Here is a 23,728-nt window from a genome sequence, read left to right as displayed (position 1 = left end):
GAGTCTTACATATGGATGGAAATAATTACAACTTAATTTCATCCTAGATTAACATTTGCATGAACACTCACATTACTAAATGAAAAAAATAAACCCAAAAATAGTTTTGCAGCTTGGGAAATTAAAGCAAAGGACTTCTGAATCCTTTCAAGAATTGGCCTGGAAACTCATGAAATAGGAAATGCTATGGGGACCTCTTGTGGCAACATTTTAAAAAATATTTTAATGTATTTTTAGATTCTTTTAAATGAGAACCTTTATAAACTGAAGCTTTCATTGTGCAATAATGAAGTTACACTAAGGCAATAAAACAAAAAGTGCTAACAAGAATGACAATCAACCAGCATGGAACTTCCTGTACAAAATGACTTCAAATTGATATGAATTTACATGTAGAAAAAAACTAATGGAGTTATGTAATATAAAACTTGACACCTTGAAAAGGCATTTCCAAAATTAAACAAATCTTTTTCAGTAATGAAATCTAGATTGCTTTCATAAATTAAATGGCTACTATTAAAGAAACTTAGCTTTTAAGACAACAAGGCTCTAATAGGAATGGCCACTACCATGATCAAATCTATTTTATTTTCCCTATAAAAAACGTAAAAATATACCTGACAGAAGTTACACTCTTGATGAACTTCTCTGTGTGATCAGACATCTCTGATGGGAGCAGAAGTTCCACAGGCTGCAATTTTAAAATGCGGGTCTCTAATTCTGAACGGGATATTGAGTCCTGGAAACTATCAAAAACAACTTCACCAGTAGCAGGCTGTACTCCCTGCAAAACAATCATGCCATGTCATATGAAAAATAAGTGTTTTGCTCCATTTAAGAAAGAAAACAATAATTTATCAAGCACTATGTGCTAAGGCCTGTACACATAATAGGTTATATAAATCTAACAGCTCAAATATTTTATGAAGGCACAAGAGATGTTCAAAAAAATCAGTATGTCACTGATCATCACCATCATGATAGAAAAAGCTTGCATTTATGAAAAGAATCACTATTTGAACCCAACCACTATTTTCAAGGCTAAAAAATCCTTTTCTTCACCACTCAATGGAAAACATGATTTCTTTTTTTTTTTAAACAAGGAACTATAATCCAGAACAGTAGCACACTAAACTTCACTTAATAAATGAATTTTAAAGAAAACACATTTCTTAAAACTCATAAACACAGCTGTAATCCATTTTAGTTTCCCCTTTATCTCAAGTAGATCAACCATCTATTCTGAAAAAAGAAAGCCTTGCAGTCATATGATGCTGACTAGAGCAAAAGAAAGGCAGTCAAGAGAAACAAATAGCTTTACTCAAAAATGAAATATTAATGTTTGGAAATAAACACTTAAATTTCAAAACTAAAAACAGCTTTGCTTTGCAATTAGCCAACTGCCTGGAGCCAAGAACATTTATGCTGGACCAGCAAAATACAGACTTTATACTGTTTAATACCGTAAAACCCTCTTTGTATGCTTTTTAGTGAAAGAGGAAATAATATAAAATCAGAAAATAAAACTGAAGTTAGAGAGAATGGTGGGCTAGAAGGAGACACAATAATAACAAAGGATTAACAACAATAAAAAGTACATCTCAGCATTTCAGACCTTAATTAATTTTTGTTTTTTAGTGTCTGTTCTTAGCTTTAAAAATCCAAGTTTATCCTTTAAAGATTCTTCACCTGTAAATCTGGAATCTTTGAAGGATGGAGTGCCTACACATTAATATTAGCTGGCCTGAGCATCAGCCAAACCAGGAAGTAACTCTAGCGATATTATGTCCTTAGTAATATCTTATTGTCTTATGAATGAATATTGTAGGCTTGCTAAATCAAAATAAACTGTATTTTTCTAAAATTAAGCAACTGAGTTCTCACAATGTCATTGTTAACAAAAAGTCTCATAACCACAAATTAGAGACTTTTTGTTGGAATTCCTACAATCTTTATGAGGGGAAAACTATTGTAGATCTCTTCTAATTGTTTACACACACACAGAACAGAGATTTATTGCTCAAGTCCATTCGTTCCAGTCTCCCCTGCCCTATTTTTATGGACTCAGGACATGAACACAGCTCTTTTGACTTCAACTGCACTGCTTTTTCCACATTAACATACTACCTCACTGCCTCCTCATACTAAGCAGCAAGCATATGTTGCCCTCTAGTCTTCTCTTTAGGGTCAATTTCCAATAAACATATAGGATTTTTGCAAACCTAAAGCATTATAAAAATATCAGTCATCATTATTATTTTATTACTCACATGAACAAACAAGTACATCTATTTATAAGCTGACATATCGGTCCTAATTCATTAGGAATGTCATTCTGAGCTATTCAAAAACAAACGTTATGTTAAGCCATTTAAGAAATGGCATAGGGGGCAGCTGAGTAGAGAGCCAGGCCTAAAGATGGGAGGTCCTGGGTTCAAATCTAGGTTCAGAAACTTCCCAGCTGTGTGACCCTGGGCAAGTCACTTGACCCCCATTGCCTAGCCCTTACCACTCTTCTGCCTTGGAACCAATACACAGAATTGACTCCAAGACGGAAGGTATGGCTTTAAAAAAAAAAGAAATGACCTAACAGTAAAGCAGACATCAAGTTACCCCTGATTTGACATAAGCAGACTAAAGAATGAATTCAGAATAGAATTAAATTTTGAGGACTATTCTGAAAACTTTAACTGGCAAAGAAAATGGAATCTGACCAGAAGTCCTTGCCTGGTCAAAGGATGTCATTCATCCCGGAGTTAATGGCTCTAATACTTACAAATGACCCTAAGTGGGCAGATTTCCATGAATGAGCCAGGTCATGTATTATAGCACTTAGGCAGGTCTGTGATTTCATCAGCATGGGTGGATATTCCAAGTATTAAATGTAACATTAAACTAGAGCCAGAACAGTTCAGGACATAGTGAATAATAGACTCTAAAAGGGACTGCTCCATTTTTTTTTAATCTTCAGTTTTTGTCCTAGTAACACCTCTAAGACAGAAGGGCAAGGTCTAGGTAAATGGGATTAAGTGACTTGCCCAGGGCCACACAGCAGGGAAGTGTCTGAGGCCAGATTTGAACCCTGGTCCTCCTGACTCCAGACCTGGCTCTCTATGCACTGAGCCACCACATGAGCTCCTGCTTCATGTTTTGAACTGCAGTATTCTCCCAATGCTGTGACCTCAAAAGAGCAAGAATTACTACATGTGAGAAGTGGCATAAAAGAGACCAGAAAAGAAGGTGAGCCACTGAGCAAGAGACAACAGATGGATAACGTGAGTGGATAGAGTATGGGGATAGACTGGACATCAGATTTCTTTGGTATAGAAGAATTCTCAATTAAGGAAACTCCCTTTACTAATTCAAGTCCATAGCTGTTCTATAACGATCACAGTAAGAGGGAGGGTTCCAACAGATCTTCTGTGCTCCTCCTGAAAACCTTTTGCTGCTCCCTGAATACCAAGGTAGTACCCTAGCTGTCTATTAGGATTTCTATCCTTTTTTCAGACATAGGACTATCACATTGATTTTCCTAGACAATGTTGCATTGGCAAAAGATCACAACCTACTCATGTTCATCATGCACTATTTCACCTTAAAACGCACTAATGGTTATCTGACTTGATTCTCATGCCAAGCACTCTATAGTTTATTAAAACTACAACTGACTTTTCACTGTTTTATGAGACAATGCTGTTTGGTCTTTGACCATCCTCTACACAGGGCAAACTAATGTGTGCTCTCCTTGGCAAGAAGATTAAATGCAAATCCTTGAGTATAACAAGATCATATCATTAGAGATGTAGAATTTCTATTTTGTTATGGGTTGGAATAAATTAATCGTGATGCCCCCTCCGATTCATATTTTATTAAATACTTGTGGAATGGGAACATTTGAAGTCCTCTTAGTCTTATTATGACAATGATTTTTCAGTGTTCTCTCTAAATAATGGTTATAGAGTTAATGCCTTTACTTTTTTTCATTTCCAATTCCTGAATATATCTTGTTCTAACAAATCTAGCCTGGTGTGTATCAAATTTTGCTTACTTTGAACTTTGCCTAATTGGGCAATGATTCAACTACATGAATACACTTGATTCTGAAATGATTATGGAGAGGAATACAAATGAAAACAACTCTGAGATACTACCTCGCATCTATCAGATTGGCTACCATGACAGGAAAGGAAAATGGCAAATGTTGGAGGGGATGTGGAAAAATTGGGAATGTAATGCATTGTTGGTGGAGTTGTGAACTGATGCAGACATCCTGGAGAGCAATTTGGAACTATACCTAAAAGGCTATAGAACTGGGCATACCTGTTGATATACCAATACCACTATTAGGTCTATATCCCAAAGAGATTTTTTTAAAGGGGGGAGGACCCATTTTTACAAAAATATTTCTAGCAGCTTTTTTTGTGGTGTTAAAGAACTGGAAATTGAAGGGATGCTCATCAAATGGGGATGGCTAAACAAGTTGACTGTGGGGAAATATTATTATGCTATTAAAAAATGGCAAGCAGGAAAAACCTAAAAAGATTTACATGAATGGCTATAAAATGAAGTGAGCAGACCCAAGAGAACATTGTATACCAGAACAGCAATACTGCATGATGATGAACTGTGAATAGACCTAGATATTCACAATGAAGATGATTCCAAAGGACTTTTAATAAAAAATGCTATCCACCTCCAGAGAAAGAACTGATGGGAGTATGAATGCAGAAAGAAACATACTTTATTTCTTTTGGAGGGTCTTTTGGTCTGTTTTCTTTTGTAATATAATATGAAAATACATTTCACATGATGGCATATGTATAAGCTATATCTAATTGCTTGCCTTCTCAAGGAGCTGGGAGGAGAGGGTGAAAAGAAAATAATTTGGAACTCAAAAAAATTTTTAATGAAAGTTAAAAATTGCTTTCACATGGAATTTGAAATAAAATTTTAAAACTTTCACATAAAGAAAATATTGAGGGGGCAGCTAGGTAGCTCAGTAGATTGAGAGTCAGGCCTAGAGGTGAGAAGTCCTAGGTTCAAATCTGGCCTCTGAAACTTCCTAGCTGTGTGACCCTGGGCAAATCACTTAACCCCAATTGCCTAGCCCTTACTGCTCTTCTGCCTTGATAGCAATACACAGTATTGATTCTAAAACAGAAAGTAAGGGTTCATAAAAATAAAATAACCAATTGTTATGGGAACCAATTGTTTTCTATCTATTCTGATAGTCAATTTGGTTATTTAAAAAGGGCATTATTCAGTGCTTGCCTTCCAACTCTCTTCTAAAAAAAAAATTCATAATAAAGAAATGTATGTGTTGGGTTCCTGCCTGTCAGGATCCTAATTCTAAGTTTTCCAACATAGTTTTCACTTCTCAAGGAAATCAGTGACTATCAAAGCACATGTTGAACAGAAGTTAATTTCTTCTCAGGGTTTCTCAACTTCTTCACTCTGCAGTGGATTATTTTCAGAATCATTTGTCCATTTATATTCATCTCGAGCACTGCTTGACAAGATGACCAAGTATTCTATGGAATGTTTCTTTTGCTTTGGGCTTACATAACAAAGTTATTTCTGCCAATCTCTGGATTCACATTTTAAAGGAAAGTCCACAAGGTGTGATATAACAAAGCTAGTATCAATTTTATTGACAGCAAGAACATCTATATGGCTCTATCTCAGTTCCTCTAGCCCTGGGCACGAAGGAGACAGCAGAACAGAACTTTAGTGGATGACATACACTAAACCTGGCTGGAGAAGATTAAGAAAACCGAGCTATACAAATTATATGTATAAGGAAGATAACTTTCCTTAATATTAATCCTTTAATATTTTTCCTCTTCACCTATCTTTGCAAGTCTAGACATTCTATAAAGCTATGCTATCTAGAGATACATCCACATATAACACATGCTATCCTCAGCGATTAACACACAAGTATTTTACATGCTCCCAATACCGGATGATGAACTTCTAATTTGTAAAATGGTTTACTCTGAGTCACTGGTAAATGTTTTCATTCTCTTATTCTAAAATACCACACCTGCGTCCACATTAGCACATCCATCTTCAATTGTAAAGTTGTAGAAGATAAAGCCTGACTCAGGGAAGTTCCTAAAATAAATGGCAGTCACAACAAAGCATCCAATAAAGCCATCTTTATGCTAAGGATGTATCAGAAAAATATTTGGCACCATATCAGTTGTGGACACTATGATAAGTTTTTATAGAAAATCTTCATCAGACCTACAATCACTTTCCCCAAATGTTACTTACCACAATGCCGATTGTAACATTCCTCTTTTGTTTATCTTTAAGATTTTCTTTATTTTCACAAATACACAGGAGGTAATTGTTAGATGTATCACTTGCTATTTCTTCAACATTTACAGGGTCATCTAATTTGATCAAAGGATTCACATTTAATCGTTATTAAGGAAAATTCAATTAATATGTCCTACTCCCATAAATGGCAGCAAATCTATCATCTATTATGTCCATTGAGAAAACTGATCAGTTGTCCGTGTTCTCATAGGAGATGCCTAGTTTCCGTAGAACTTTGTATCTCATATATAATTAATAACTAGTCTCCTTTACTTTTACTCTAACTTCCACAGGATCATAGAATTAGAGCTAAACAGAACCTGAGGGACATTAGGGACTTACACCTCATTTTTATCAGTTAGGAAATGCAAATAAGTACAAAGTCAACCAAGCAACTGGTAAGCAGTTGAACAAGAATTTGCACCAAAATCCTTGAACTCCAAATGCAGTGTTTTGTTTTGTTTTGTTTTTCCCCAGCAAACCACACTAAAGAAGTTTGAACTAAGTGCCTTCCAGCTCAAATAATCTAGGATTCTAGGTCTTGGCTTATCTATAGCCTACAGGCACAAATACCATGTCTTTAAACTAGTCTATCTTTCTGCTTCCAAAGAATCTACAAAAAGTAAATCAATAAGTGCATAATAACCTGTAGATCCTTGTAGTAACCATTGGTCTTTTTGTGAATTACATTAACACAGATTTAAATCCTCATCCTAAAATTGATGCCAGGGGGCATATCTGGGTGGCTCAGTGGATTGAGAGCCAGACCTAGAGACAGGAGGTCCTAGGTTCAAATCTGGCCTCAGACACAGACACTTTCTAGCTTTGTGACCCTGAGCAAGTCATTTAATCCCCAGTGCCTAGTTCTTACTGATTTTCTGCCTTGGAGCCAATACACAGTTTTAATTCTAAGACACAGATGAGTAGGAAATGCTACACTCTCTCTTGCACAAGAACCTCATGAATGAACTAGAGCCCAGGTTCAGCAGCTGAGAAAGATGAATGGCCTCCTGAGAGATTGTGTCACTCAGACTACATATGTGTGTCTGCTGGGGGACAGGAGGTCAAGGAATCCTTATACAGTCTCCCTGACACCAAAATTAATCCTAGGATTGACAACAGTATAACTAAGCAGGCAAAGAAAACTGTTAAATTAATATTTAATTCACCAAAAAAGAGATGTGCCCTGAAGAGATATGGCAAAAGGAGGAAACCTAATCCCTGGAACAGAATCCTGTGAATCTCATATTATCTCTACGTATGAAAATGAAGATCTTTCCCTGGAAAAGTCTCTACAATAATAGATGTATCATCACATAATCACATCCTGACCAAAAAATGAAAGATATTCATGAACTATTATTGTCTTCTAGCGAGCCATTTCTAAAAATCTACTTTCTCAATCCTAACTCAATTCACTGTTTCCCCCCACTTTTAAAGTAACATCTTTCATCAAATATCATTATAGCACATGCCCACGTTTTAATGTCTTCTTGCTATGTCAAAAAGCTATCAATTCAAAAGAAAAGAGATTATATATAAAGCTATCTCCTTTTTTTAAAAAATCCACAAAAACCATTATCAACTTAAAACATTAAATGATCAACTCCAAAAGGATATCTTCTCCAATAAGTGTAGATTTAGTATAAAGAGCAGTCAATTTTCTGGTAAACAGAGAACTTTTATTCTCTCCAAGAGCCTTCAAAGCTGCAGTTTCAGTTTGCTTGACTACTCCTACCTGTAAAAGAATAAGCCATAAAAAATGTAAAATCAAGTGGCAGATTTTAAAATACTTACATTTTAAACCTAAGAAAGGATAATTCATGCAATAGGTGAACAAAACATGTTATTAGTGTGGAGAGACCAGATTCTATGATAGTACTACATGAAAATAGCTTAAGAATTTATCCAGACAAATTACTTAGAATTCATCTACTACATATATTGTTGTTGCTGTTTGGTCATTTCACTCATATCTGACTCCTCATGACCCCATTTGGAGTTTTCTAGGCCCCACTCTCTATCTACTCCACCACTTAGCTGCCTTTTTGCCATATTAAGCTTCCAAAAAAAAAATTTGAGAAAAATTTAACCCAAATATACTTTTCAGAACAATGAGGACAGAGTGCCAAGATGAAAGACTAGGAAAAACAAATTTCTCCCAAATGCCAAAATATAAATCTAAGGTCTTTTCAAAGCCATTTCCTTACAAAGTCTCTTTTGTTCTAATGTCTAGAAGAAATTCCACTTTCATTTACCAACCAACAAAAGCCAGAACTGACCTTATGTCCTTTTGCCACAAGGCGGCGTACATGAACAAAAAGTCTGTGAGTGGGAATACTTGCTGTCATAAAGTTATGATCTAAATGGCAATATATGTTGAGTTCTCGAGCTGCGATCTACAAAATACAAATATAAAAATTCACTAAATTCACAATGTCATTTTCCAAGGTATAATCTTATGTTTTACTCCCTCTCTGCAAAATTTAACTTCTAAACCTCAAGAACCAGAGGATGAATCTGAAAGCTTTTTATAAAAATACACTACAGGATTTTCTTTACCTTCCCCAAGTCTGTCAAAAGCTAACAGTGCTACATTTGCCCTACAGAATTACTCTTCAACACAGAATGCACAAGGTCAGAGATGGAAACAAATTTGCTACAGGTTAAATGCATAGCATGAATAAAAAACAAACCTTTTATTTTATTTTTGAATTAACATAAAAAGGAAAAGTAAATAAGTACATTTGAAAGGGTTGATAAAATTCATTTTTCCTAGCTTGTTGAAAATGATTTCACCAACCCAGAAAATGAAACAATAATTTTAGAAAATGCTACATGCTATGATTTATATGCCATCACATAAACAAAGTAGTCTGAAACATTTGAAAGAAGTAACTTACCTCTGCATCTTCTCCAAAGAACCTATATTTGTATCCGCATTCAATACACAAGATGGCATCTTTATGTTGCTCTTTCATTTCTAGGTACTGTAGTTCTAATGGAGTATAAATGCTTTTGGTTCTTCTGTTAGGAGGTTTCGCTTCAGAGGTACTCTGTACACTTTCATGACTTTTATATGATGATGTAAAATGGGCAAATCCAAGGAGTGATCCTCCCTGTCAAGAGAAGACTCTTGAGAGGAATTAAAGTATATAACCATAAATAAATCATCTTTAATTCTTCCATCAAATTCATCTACTTCTTCACTTCAAAGGATTATTGGCTTACATTAGATTTTTCTATCAAACACTTCCTAAAAGAGACTACCTACAAGAAAACCTCAGTTTATAAAAAAGCATAATAGAATGCCAAAGGGCCATACTTGTCCTATTCCTGCTCAACAGTCTTTCCAAGGAACAGATAAAAGGCAGACTGCAGGCATATCAGATGTTCAAAAGTCAAACCCAATTTGCAGAATAGTTAGAAAGCAAATGATGCAATCAAGACTCCAAAACATTTCAACAAGCTAATGCAATGGGCCCAGTCCAATAAGATGATACTTGCTAAAAATCATAGAATTTCAAAGCTAAAAGAGACCTAAGGAGCCAAGTAATCCAACTTAGCCCTGAAAAAGAATCTCCACTATAACACACTGAGAAGATTAAATTGATTCTGTATCATTTTTATCGATCCTATTTATAGTTCATTGATTTTGTCCTATAAGTACCTAAGCCATGATTCTTTGAAATTCAGCTGGTTTGTAATGAGTAAAGTTTAGAAATTCAGTTCTCCTGCTCATCACAGGAAATCTGTTATCCCTGAGGAATACAGAGGAGTCTGATTTAATAACTTTACACCACCAAGCTAATCTTCAAGGATGCCTGGATTCCTATCCAAAGAAATCTGACTCACTATCTTTAACCTTGCAGGTAGACTCAAACAAGGAACTCCTCTTAGTCACAGGAAGGAAGGAGAGAGTTGTTGCCAATTTCCAAAAAATCATATTGTTCCCCATGCCTCAGCTATCGAACCAATCATGTTGAACAAGTCCATGCTATCACCAACCCTGTAACCAACTGTATTTTTTCCACCCAATCCTGTTCAGTTCTTTGCTCTAATCTTACAAAACGGAATAAAGTATCCATCTCAAGGTTTGGGGCTGAAACTAAAGCAAGCCACTAATAACTTTATTATCAGGTCCATGCCCTGATAATAATCCTTGGAGAAAAATGTCTACCTCTATTAAATTTCACTCACAACGCCCTACAATCTAGCCTCTAGTTGAACATGTGCAGCCAAAGGAAACTTCCTAAGACATCCCATTCCACTTAGGTCTGCCCTAATCGTTAAGAAACATTTTCGGGGGCAGCCGGGTGGTTCAGTGAACTGAGAGCCATGATAGGAGGACCTGGGTCAAAATCTGGCCTCAGATACTTCCTACCTGTGTGATCCTGGGCAAACCACTTAGCCCCTTTGCCTAGCCCTCACACTCTTCTGCCTTAGAACCAATAGTAGTGAATCCAAGATGCAAAGTAAGGATTTAAAAAAGAAAGAAAGAAAGAAAGAAAGTTTCCTTGAGTCAAAATTAACTTTGCCTTTTGACAACTTCCAGCTCTGCCACCTGGGACCAAACGACAAATAAATCCTTTTGCTACAAGAAAGCTCTTTAAATACTTGAGGACAGCCACTGTCTGTCCCAAGTCCTCTCTTCTTCCACGTAACCAACCTTGTTCCTTCAGTAGTCTCAGGTGTCATGGACTCAAAGCCCTTCCCCACTCTGGTTGTCAAAAGGTTCAATCCAACAGATGACTTTTTAAAATATCAATATGGAAGGAGTTCATGAGAAAGATCTCAAACTGAATAGCCGGCAATCTCCATAGGAGACGCCCATACACAACAGTGTATGGGAAGAGACAGCCAAAGCACTAAGATCACCTCAGGCCACTGTTCCATAAAGTTAATGTCCAAAATAAGGGAATTTTTCATTCATTTAAAAGAGTACATGTTAAGAAGCCACTATCAGGCAATGTGCTAGGGGCTAGGGAATATATAACAAGGGGGAAATGCAACCCACTCTGTCTTCAATATCTTTCTGTCTAGTGTGGGCAGACATGGGGGAAATAACCTGTGCACAGAAAAATAAATATAAAAAAGACGCGAAGTAATCTTCAGGATGTGGAGAGCTCTAACACTGGAGGTGAAAGGAATCTGGATTCCTAAAGCTGGTGGCACTTGAAAGAAGCTAGGGAGTGTGGGAGGGCGTCCCAGTGAGGCCCTATGTCAGAATATAGGCATCACAGGCTGGTGGGCATCCAAAGGGGAGGCAAACGAGGATGGCGGGTGGGTCATAAAGGATGGGATGAGGGAAGTCCTAAAGAGGAGAGGGGCAGGGAGAGAAGGGAGAGCATGTACGTGAGAAGCTACCCTTCTAGTATGTGAATGGATATGGAATAGATGTTTTGCTCAGCCCCAGGCAAGGATTTAGACTTATTTAACTCCAGATATAAAAACTAGGAACAGTGGGGAGAATATAATAACTCAAAATCGACAAACATTTACAGGCATCTGTTAGGTGGGAAGCTCTGCACTAAGAGCTAAAAGTTGTAGAAACAAATGATTCTATCTAAATACCAGGCGAAACTTATAAAAAGAATTCTTCAAAGGGGCAACAATGTGGTTCAGCAGATAGGCTGGAGATGGAAGGTCTTGGTTTCAAATCTAACCTCAGACACTTCCTTGCTGTCTGACCCTGGACAAGTCACAACCCCATTTGCCTAGCCCTTACCACTCTTCTTCTTTGGAACTGATACTTGGTGTTGATTCTACAACAGAAGGTAAGGGTTTGAGAGGGAAAAAAAAGAACATTTAAAAGTGGAATGGGTTATCTGAGTGAGTTCTACATTACTGCAGGTATTCAAGAAGCAGCTAGACAACTAATTATTAGCAATATTGTAAAAATGATTCCTGTTCAGACACAGGTTGAAATAGATGACTTCTCAGTTTTCCTCCGACTCCTAGATTCTACAATTCTATGAACAACATTCACCAATGGGACAAGAGGTAAAGTTACCTACATTTCAAATATGCTGACTCTCTCTGAGCCAAAAAATAAACATAAAGAAGCTGACTTTCTATCACAGGAATATAACAAAGCTCGAGATAAAGCGATTAAAAAGGCAAGGGGAGGGAAGGAGGGAGTGGAGGAGGAAGGGAGGGAAGGAAGGAGGGAGAGAGGGGAGGGAAGCAGGGAGGGAAGGAGGGAAGGAAGAGAAGGAGGAAGGCAGGGAGAGAGAAAGGAAGGAAAAAAGGAAGGAAGGGAGGGAGGGAGGGAAGAAAGAAGGGATGGAGGAAGGGAGGGAAGAAGGGATGGAGGAAGGAAGGAAGGAAGGAAGGAAGGAAGGAAGGAAGGAAGGAAGGAAGGAAGGAAGGAAGGAAGGAAGGAAGGAAGGGTTCTAAAGAATGAAAAGAAAATGTCTAGATAAGTTTGGTATGGATGAGAATATAGCACACACTGAAATACAAATCCACCCTAGGCAAAGATACAATTTTACAAGTTGTCAAGAAGAAAAGAGAAAGACAGGGGGCAGGGGGTGTTGTAGTGAAAATTTCACTACAGGAGTAGAGGATTATTTTGGACTTCAGGCTTTAGATAAAAAGAGCTTTGGGGGGAAATAGCTATACAAATTTAAGAAAAATAGAACTACAATCTCAAACTGATTTTCTTCGAAGACAGGAGACTAATTTTGAGATCTAAAGAAGTTGAAACAATTTGTCAAGAAAGTCCCCTTGTTACAAAGATTACCAGATGATACAGTGGACCAATGGGGGTAGATGAAAGAGATACAAAGGAAGTAAGTGGGGTTTAAAAATGGCCAAGATCCTTTCAAAGTAGCAACGAACAGGAAACAAAGTAGATGCCAACAACCTCTAAAGAAGGCAATGGAATATTACTGTGCTTTAAGAAATAATGAATATGGGGGACAGCTAGGTGATTCAGTGGATAGTGATCCAGTCCTAGAGACTTGGAGATCCTGGATTCAAATCTAATCTCATACATTTCCTAGCTGGGTAACCCCCATTGCCTAGCCCTTACTGCTCTTCTGCCTTAGAACCAATATTTAGTACATTCTAGACAGAAGATGATATGAGAATTTAACACCAGTTTGTGCCTCATTTTTCTTGTTATCTTAAGATCAATCTTAGAGTTTTAAAAGTAAAGTTTCATAATGAATTTTAAAACCCATTGTCTAGTGAAAGGGGAGGGGGGGGTTCAGCCCACCCCTCCTTGATTGGACTAAGAATAATCCCTGAGGCTTGTCTGTATAAGGGATGATGCCCATGGATGATCCATGAGGCTCCCTGGTACCCAGATGATGCTTGCCTCTTGTCCCATGTGACTCTTGGAAGACTGGCCTCTGATCTGGACTGAGGTCAAGTCCCACCAATCAGAGAGCCCCAGAAAGGTGACATCATGGAGGGAACCACAGGGAACAGAGGTATGTCTATAGGGATACCTTGTGCCAAGCTCATGAGAGGGCTGGCTAGCTAAGGAAGCTTGGGAAAGGAAAGAGCCAGCCACACTGTAGCTGGTCAACCCAAGTAACTTTTTACCTTCTTCCTTTGCTATCCTGCTATCAGCTGTCAATGCAACTCTGTACTAAGGTGTACTCTTCCACCCTGTCTCCCCCACATCGCTGTTATTCTGTTAGGGGATAGGAAGCCATAAAACTAAGCTTGCTAGACTCCTTTCTAAAGGGAGATTGTGTAGGTTTTAGCAAACCCGTATCCAAGAGGATATGTGAAACACAGATATTAATTCTAGGTGTTTCTGATACTCTATCTTATGATATAAGATATATATTTTTATATCTTTACTTAGAGAAGATAGTGAAGGGGGCGAGATCTCAGAACAACTGGTAAATTCAGAACTGGTTGAAAAGCTGGTGGTCATTACTGGTTCCCTATAAGCCTGGAGAGAAGTATCTTGTGGAGGAGTGTTCCTATACATAAAACCTGTACTTGGTCTTCTGCTATTTTAACACTTTTGTCAATGATTTGAAAAAAAAATGGCTTCCTTATCATACCTTCAGATTACACAAAGCTGATTCACATTATGAGAGTCAATATTCAACAAGTCTCAATAAACTAGGAAAATAGACCAAAATATAACGTGAAATTTAATAAGAAAAAATGTAAAGTATTACACTTCAGTTCAACTGAACAACTTCTCCAGGACAAAATGGAAAAACAGTTGCAAAGCAGTTTTTCTATTTAAAAAATGGGGGTTTTACAAGATCAGAAGCTCACTATAAGTTGATGGTATGATATGTCGGCCAAAAAGTTAATTCAATCTTGGTTGCACTGAGAGGCATAGCTTCCAGGATCTTATAAGGGAGTCCTACTGTTCATGTGCATCTGGAATGTTCAATTCTAGGTACCAGAGTTTAGAAATCCTACCATCTGCAGGAATAGAATTAGATTTACTCTATTTGACCCAAGAACAGAATTGGTTTTAATGAAGAGGCTACAAAAGGCAAATGTAGGCTTGATATAAGAAAAACTTCCTAATAGAACTATCCAAAAGTGAAATGGGCTATTCTTGGCTGCTAAAACCCAACTGCAACCCACTGCTCAGACATACCACAATGTAATTATTTGGAGAAAGAAAGAAAACATTTACTTCTGAGCGCCTTCCATGAATCCTTATGGATCCTATGTAGGAAACAAAATCTAAACCTTTCTCATACATACCTTCTGACTCATTCGAGAACTGGAATCTTCAGAGGGAACAGTATGCTTTGCATGTATGCTGATGTCTTCAAAATCAGTACATTTTGGCAAAATCGCCAGTCTCCTTTGTGGTTCAGTTGGAGCTCTAATATAAGGAGGCTCAGAATCACAGCAGAATTCTTTTAATTTTTCCAAAGACTTTAAAACCATCCTAGGCCTCAGACATTTCCGTGGCTCTTAAATTTGAAATTAGAAGAAAATTGATATCACTTTAGAATTTTAGGATAAAAATACCAATTAATAAATATGTTTATTTTTTAAATTAAAAGAAAATATAACTATAGAATGTTAGTATCAGATAGTAATTAATAACCAGCAGAAGTTTATTTTTTAAAATAAAAGAAATTATGACTTTAGGATATCAGTATTGAAGAGAAAAGATAAGGAGACTTTTTTAAATGTAGGTTCTTCTCCAAGAAACAGATCTATTTGTACAAGGATGTAAGTTAATTCTGGCCATTATTATAAGTAAATAGGTTATTCAAAATTAATAATAATAAGTTTCTGGAAATTATACCTCAAAACATTTCTTTACTTAAGGTTCATCATCTCTTAAAAATGAAACCAATGGCAATCAGATGTGTAACACAAAGAAAAACAACTGTACTGCAATTAAATTGCAAGTTGATCCTTTGACCCAGTCATACCACTATGGGGTTTGTACCTCAATGAGATAAAATAAGGAAAAAGACTTGTACAAAAATATTTATAGCCCCCCGCTCTTTGTGGTGGCAAAATTGGAAAATGAGGGGGTATCCATTGATTGGGAAATGGCTGAACAAATTGTGGTATCTGATGGTGATTGAAGGAATTGTGCTAAAAGGAATAAAGAAATGGAGAAATTCCATGTGAACTGGAAAGACCTCTAGGATTTGATGCAGTGAAAGGAGCAGAACCAGAACATTGTATACAGAGACTGATACATTATAACACAATTGAATGTAATAGACTTCTCTACTAGCAGCAATGCAATGACCCAGGTCAATCCAGAGGAACCTAGGAGAAAGAAAGCTATCCACATCCAGAGAAAGAACTGTGAGAACAGAAATGCAGAAGAAAAACATATGATTAATCATGTAGTGCGATAAGGATGTGATTAAGGTTTTGAGATTAAAAGATCACTCTACTGCATGGAAATAATTTTTGAACAATGATTCATGTATAACCCAGTGAAACTGATTGTCAGCTTTTGGAGGGGGAGGAGAAAGTGGGTGTCAGGGGATCATGAATCATTTTAAAAATAAAAAAAAAAATTAATAAAAAAATAAAAATTAATTGCAATTTGGCTATTTTAGACAACAGAAAGACAGAAAAAAAAACACATACAACATACACAGAACTTCAACTTCACATAGGAAAGCAGAGATCTGCTATAGATAATACTTGCCCTAACTACAAAAGCACATCAAGACTCCAAAAGACAAACACTACTGAAATTTTAAAATTACTTTTGGAAAGAAAAATAGAGTATTAGTTGTAAAGAGAAAAGAATAAGTAATGAGTTCATTAGGAACTCCTCCCCGCCCCCCTCAAAAAAAAGAGGAGGCAAGACTAAAAACAAAAAGCAAAAGAATTCTACATAAAAGTATCACCACCACCATGCCACAATCTGATCTGCTTTTTCTTTAGCTCTAACTCTATTTCTGGATACCTCTTTTGGAGGCTTATGAATTTTTCAGTAAAAATGTCCCCCTGGAAGGGAAAGAAGAAATGATTCTGAACATGGGGAGTACACCACCTCAAAGCAATGAAATGACACATTTTGCTTCTAACTCCTTCCACTGATAACTCCTGTCTTGGTCCTGAATAAGAGATAAGAAAATGTAAACTTTCTCCCTTCTCTGCAGAGAAAAGGTACATTCAATTTACTGTCACATTTGGTGGGTGTGTTAATTGGCTTGGCTGAATCTGGTTTGTTTTTTTCCCCTCCCTATATTTTTTACTCTTTGTTATAAGGGAAGGCTCTGAATAAGAGATGTAGAAGGAATATAATTGAAAATGAACATAATTTAACAAAGATATCAATAAAAACATTTGAAAGCAAAAGAAGAATGCATAAAGCTTCCTAACAACTTGAATAGGAAGTAAGAGAGTCAGGATCATGGCTGGTTAAATTAAAGATCTATTAATCCAATACTAACCACAGTTCCCAATCTTTTCAGTATCACTTTCTTCTTCTTCATTTCCATTAGCTTGTTTTGCTCTCTTCTTAACAGGTTCATCATATTCCAGGGTCCTTTTCTTACATCCATTAAGTTCAGAGGTCTAAAACATGAAAATTTAAGATAAGATTCATCATTATTCCATTTGTAGAACCTGGAGAAATCTGAATACCACTGAGCAATTTAAGTCTTACTTCTGAAACAGGTATCCCCTACACTCAGAATGTCCTTCATATTCTTGCCTTCATCATTTAAGAAAACCTCATTCCTTTTAAGTACTAAGTCATCTAGAAGCAAGGCAATCAATATTCCAGCGTCACTGCAAATGAGGTAGGTAGTAGAGCAATGGAGATCTGGGTATCTGAGTTCAAATCGTGCTGGGACACTTTCTGATTGTGTGTCCCTGGACAAATTATTTAACCTGAATCTCCTCATCTATAAAATTAGGTTAATAGTAGAACTTACCTCATATGGATATTTTATGGTTTAAAAGAGATAATATATTTAAAGTATTTTGCAAACTTTATAGCTTAATATAATTACCAGCTATTATTAAGGCTTATGAATCTCAATCTGCCCCCCCCCCCCGCCTTTAACTACAGTTAATAATATAACAGGTACTTTGTTGTGGTAAAAAACTGGAAAATAAGGGGATGCCCTCCAATTGGGAAATGGCTAAACAAATTGTGGTATATGTTGGTGATGTAATACTCTTGTGCTCAAAGGAATAATAAAGTGGAGAAATTCCATGGGGACTGGAACAACCTCCAGGAAGTGATGCGGAGCGAAAGGAGCAGAACCAGGAAATCATTGTACACAGAGACCGATAGACTGTGGTACAATCGAATGTAATGGACTTCTCCATTAGTGGCAATGCAGTGATCCTGAACAACCCAGAGGGATCTATGAGAAAGAACACTATCCACATTCAGAGGAAAAACTGTGGGAGTAGAAACACAGAAGAAAAACAACTGCTCGATTACATGGGTCTAAGGGAAATGGCTGGGGATGTAGACACTAAAGGAACATCCTAGTGCAAACATCGACAACATAGAAATGGTTTTTGATCAGACACATGTAAAACCCAATGGAAGTGCACGTCGGCTACAGGAGGGGGTGGAGGGAGGGTTAGGGAAAGAACACGATTCTTGTAACCATGGAAAAATATTCTAAATTGACTAAATAATTTTTTTAAAAATAATATAATAGCTAGCATTTATATAGTACCTACTATGTACTAGACACTGTGCTAAATCCTTTACAATTATTCTCATTTCATCCACACATCAACATACCCTGAGAGATAGGTGCAATTAATTATCCCCATTTGACAGATGAGGAAATTGAAGCAAATGTAGTTTAAATGGCTCACCCAAAATCACACAGCCAAAAAGTGTCTGACGCTGGATTTGAACTGAGATATTCTTAGCAACAGATTCTGTTCTCTATCCACTGTACCACCTTTCTACCTATTTACCTATGTTCTACACTTATCTTCTGAGGCTAATACATAATTAGGTAGCCCCTAACCAATTTGCCAAAGTTGGCATGATTGTCTATCAATTCATATAAGGCAGAACTAAAGAAGAACAAAATAGAACAGCATAGATGTAAGATTAAGAATCAAGGAGCCAGGACTTCCACTTCCAGGAAGATAAGATGGCAGAATAAGAAATGCTCCAAGCTTGCCCAAACCCACCTCCAAACAACCATAAGAAAAACACCCCAAAATGAATTCTGGAGTGGCAGAACCAACAAAAGACTGAGATCTTGTCCAAGACACAACAGAAGGATAGCAGGAATGATCCATCTCACTGGAGTAAGGGGTGAGCAACCCAGCCCACTCAGCACCCAGGGAACAGGCAGCAGAAGGAGCAATATCCCATTCAATCCAGCACTGGCCAAAACAGCTGCGAGCCCATTCCCAATGCAAGGCAGCCAGGCTGCCCTCTCCAAGTACACACTGAAGGACACAAAGACAGCCATGCATCAAGATTAGCAAAATCACAAAAAAGGCTGGAGAGGCTCAGGCCAATGGACTTCTTTTAATTCTTTGCTACAGTAGAGCTAAAGCCTATCTAAAGTAGGTACCGGCACCAATATAATGAGTCCTTGGGATCAAGGGGCTACTACTAGATAGCCTCTTGGAAGGGTGAACCAATCCAGGCTGAAAACCTAGTAATTCAAAACTTCTATGCTAATGAAGAGGGGAGATGAGATCTGTTAGTGACTACTAAGTGGAAAGACCCAGTTTTAGAAAGGAGATCACAAGTCAGGATACCAATTGCAATAACCCAAATAAGAGGTGATAAAGATCTGAACTAGAGTATTGGCTATGTGGGTATTGAGAAAGGGATGGATAGAGTATATTCTGTGGAATCAGAATCAACAAGAATTGGCACTGATTGGTAATGAAGCAATAGGATAGTCATGAGTAGCTCCAAGGCTGAAGAACTAGATAAATGGAAGGCTGAGGGTGCCCTTTTCACAAACAGGGAAGTTATGAAGGGTGAGTAACCACAATCTTCTGTTTCCACCTTTTCCCAAAAATTTGCTCCTTACAAACCTGGTTTTCACCTTGATCAGGACCTCCAGTCCCTGGTTCCTTCCCCTTTCTCCTAATCCATTGTTTATCTGGTTTCATTTCTTCCTCTCAGGCTGGTCATTGAAGCCAACATTTCAATAGTGTGCTGTCTACTCTTCAATCCTTTGCCTCCTCATTCTTCTGTACCTGTTCTATTAATCTATAGCACCAGGTCATGTCCATCACTTTCTTTAACTTACTCATGAAACGGAACCAAAGAACAATCGAGTTGGAAAGGGCTCCAAGGGCATCTAGTCCAACCCAGCCTTTCTACAACTTGACTACCATGTGGTCATATCTCATCTCCCTCCCCTCGAAAACCTCCAATTAGGAGGAAACTATTACCTCCTAAAGCAGATCATTCCACTCTGAGACAACTCTGTTGGAAAATTTCTGTTAAAAGGAAAACACAAGAAACATATACCAACTTACACAATTTAATTTGAAATGAGACCTCATTGCTCCACCATAATGGTTGCATTTATTTCTCACTGATTTGCCAATTCACAACCTACAGAAGATAATCAAAGCTTTTTCCTCAAGCAGCCCCTCTCATCCTATTACCCTACTTTACTCAGAAAAACTGAAGCTGTTTGTTCTGAGGCTTCTTGAAGTTTTTTTTTTCCCCTTGTTCAATCTTTTTTCAACCATGTTCAACTCTTCATGACTCAATTTGGGGTTTTATTGGCAAAGATAATGGAGTGGTTGCCATTTCCTTCTCCAGATCATTTTACAGATGAGGAAACTGGGACAAACACAACTAAATGACTTGTTCAGAGTCACATAGTTAGTATCTGAGGCCATATTTGAACTAAGGAAAATGAGAAGTTCTGACTTCAGGTCCAACACTTTATCCAATATACCCCCCTCCTTAAAGAGGAGCTAGGGGACAGCTGGGTAGCTCAGTGGATTAAGAACCAGGTCTAGAGATGGGAGTCCTAGGTTCAAATCTAGTCTCAGACATTTCTTAGCTGTATAACCCTGGGCAAGTCACTTAACCCCCATTGCCTAGCCCTTACAGCTCTTCTGTCTTGGAACTAATACACAATATTGATTCTAAGAGGGAAGAGAAGAGCTTAAAAAATAAATAAATAAATAACAAAGAGGGGCTAATTCTTCATCCTTTCTCTCCTCATTTCCAATTTCAGAGGACAAAATGGCCTTCCTCCAAGTCAAGGTACTAACTTGTCCTTGGAGACCTTGATTCTAACCCTTCCTAGACCTGACTAAATCAACCAATAAGCATTTACTAAGTAACTATCTCATTCCAGACACTGTACTTGGTGCTATATAATCCCTTCTCTCAAGGAGCTTGCTTACGGTCTATTCTATCAATTCCTGTCTCTCCCATCTTCAATTTCTCCTTCCCCGCCAAATCTACTCCATCTACCAACAGACATGCAGAGATCTCCCCTGGGTTAAAAAAAAAAATTTCTTTGACCCTAGTTTACCCTCAAGTTACCATCTTAAATGTCTCCCACCCTTTACCCCTAAGTTCCCAGAAATAGTGGTGTATACTTACTGCTTACATATCAACTGGTACAATACAAACACACAATTTTACTTCAAATGGGACCACAGTGCTCCACCATTATGGTTGCATTCATATCTATGGCATATTGCAATAGGCTCACAATGTCTTGAAACATAGCAGATGCATAATAAATGTTTGAGTTAACTTATATTTTATTGACACTCACTCATTCCACATTTGACTGCAATGATTTCCATGCCCACCAAATGACTGAAAGCACTCTCTCTAAAAAGAACCAAAAAGGGTTTTTCTTGGGCCTATTTCATTCTAGTCTTTGTATTCCCAGTATAATACCTGACACATAGCAAGCATTGCTTGTTGACTGATCAACTGAAGACCATGACATCTGAACACAAGTTCTGAATATTTTTACCATGCAAGAAATGTCTGGGATATAATCCTGGCAGAAGTTTGTGACTGCTTCCTAAGGGACATCCTAGATAAGTATGAAGAAATGTTTTTTGTTTTAAAAAAGGGGGAAATAGATGGATTATACACAAAACCTAAAAAAAGAAAAAAAAGGAAAAAATAGACAGAATATACCTAAATAACAAAGAATGTCTATGCTGGCAGTAATACCATTTTGAAGATGTTAACAGATAGATTCTCAAACTATCTGAGAGGATACCAAATGCTTACACCCAAAAAATATTGAGATAATGTCAATAATTATCAATCTATATACCTACTGTACCTTTCTAGATAATCTTTTAAAAAAAAAGACTCCTACCTGTAGACTTAGAATTAATAAGTATCAGTTCCAAGGCAAAATAGTGGTACCATTCCTAGACCTAGTTCTCTATCCACTGAACCATCTAGCTACGCTTTCTATATAATCTTTATAAGTAATATACACAAATAGAAAGAGTATCCTTGACTATAAGAGGAGCAGAGGCCACTAACTGTACAGACCTACAAAGTGAGCCAGAATGCATCTGGGAAATTATACAAGCTTATGACTATCTTAAGCTTTTCCCAAAGGCAAAGGCCAGTCTTTTCAATATTAATATTCTTCAAATTACCACATATGAATATAAAACATGGAATACCACCATAGTCTCTAAGAAATTAAAAGTTTCATGTCACTTAAAGGACTGTGGTGTGAGTCACACAGTGGTCATAGGTAGGTTTCAGCACACTACCAACAAATGGCACAGGATAAGTTGGCATAGAGGATAATATCAACATGAAAGATCAGAAGAAGACATGCCAGTCATATTGATAGAGCTAACCACTTAACAGTTGACATGCTCCACTGACATTCAATCTCAAGAGATCTTGTGACTGGGAAGGTCAGATCTTGTGACTGGGAAGGTCATTTAACTGCTCCCTGCCTCAGTTTCCTCATCTGTAAATGGGAATCATAATACCTACCTCTTAGGGTGGTCAAGTGAGAATCAAGAGATTATAATTGTAAAGCACTGCTTGATGGGTATATAACATATACATAGTAGGTGCTATGCAACTGTTACCTATTATTATGTTTGCTATCTAATCATTTTAAGTATTCAATACACAAATGTTAAGTATCACCAATTATATTCCTATATAAATATTACACAGCATTATTATCATTAAACATAAAGTAAATGTTAGCTATTATCATCTTCAATTATTATTATGTGCTGTCATCATTTTTAACATCTATTATTAAGTGCTATATAAATGTTAGCTATTATAATAATTTATTAATACTAAGAAGCTCCCCTCTCCCCCAGCACATTGGGTGCATCTTACTCCCCCCTCCACTCCAAGTTTCCCATGAAGAATAAACTTTTGGGAAGACAAAGAAAAGAATCAAATTTAATAATAAGGAGAGGTACGGGTTGTGATAAACCTTGCCAGAGGGAGGAGTCAAACTGATGAGATTCACAAATCCAAACCATTAGAATAATCCTCCTTAAACTTGGGTATCCAGGGACTGCTGACTCCCTCCCCATCACTACTTTGCCCCACTCTTCCACAAGCCTCTACTCCACCTCCTCTCCCACACAGCCCCGCCGTCTCCACCTCCTCCTCCACCTCCCCTACCCCATGGCCTTAATAGTTTCCTCCACCAACTCTTCAGACTGCATCCCGGATTTTGCCAAGCCTAGACCACTCCTTCTGCATACTGCCCCGGCCCGCCCCGCTCCCAGGCCAGAGCGCACCGGTGGCTGTTGCTGCTCCAGGAGCGCTGCAGAGTCACTGCTGGGTCTCCCAGATGTTCCCGTTAGGGAGCAGGACTTCAGGTGTCCCGCTGGCTTAAAGAATCGACTCAACACTGCCTGCCTGGCCGCGGCTGGGGCAGGGATGCGGGTACCCGATCCAGAGACCGGCTTCCGCCGCGACATTACCGCCAGGTGAACTGAAGGCGGGAGTAGAGCAGCCAGGCGCAAGCCCTCCCAG

General features: G+C 37.7%; 1 protein-coding gene across 1 annotated transcript in view; it reads right to left on the bottom strand.

The window, feature by feature from the left end:
* The window catches only part of MSH3 (mutS homolog 3), a 215,285-nt gene extending 191,612 nt beyond the window's left edge, over positions 1–23,673 (bottom strand). The window contains exons 1-8 of the mRNA XM_007487380.3: positions 23,491–23,673; positions 17,202–17,325; positions 15,022–15,236; positions 9,231–9,446; positions 8,610–8,726; positions 7,948–8,065; positions 6,280–6,425; positions 618–784 (exon numbers count right to left, since the gene is read on the bottom strand). Of these exons, the coding sequence (XP_007487442.1) occupies positions 618–784; positions 6,280–6,425; positions 7,948–8,065; positions 8,610–8,726; positions 9,231–9,446; positions 15,022–15,236; positions 17,202–17,325; positions 23,491–23,673 (1,286 nt within the window). The remainder of the gene's footprint in view (positions 1–617; positions 785–6,279; positions 6,426–7,947; positions 8,066–8,609; positions 8,727–9,230; positions 9,447–15,021; positions 15,237–17,201; positions 17,326–23,490) is intronic.
* Between the last annotated feature and the right edge of the window lie 55 nt (positions 23,674–23,728).

Source organism: Monodelphis domestica, chromosome 3 (genome assembly GCF_027887165.1).
Source record: "Monodelphis domestica isolate mMonDom1 chromosome 3, mMonDom1.pri, whole genome shotgun sequence".
Lineage (NCBI taxonomy): Eukaryota > Metazoa > Chordata > Mammalia > Didelphimorphia > Didelphidae > Monodelphis > Monodelphis domestica.
Note: the sequence above shows the minus strand (reverse complement) of the source record. Positions and strands in the feature narration are given on the sequence as shown.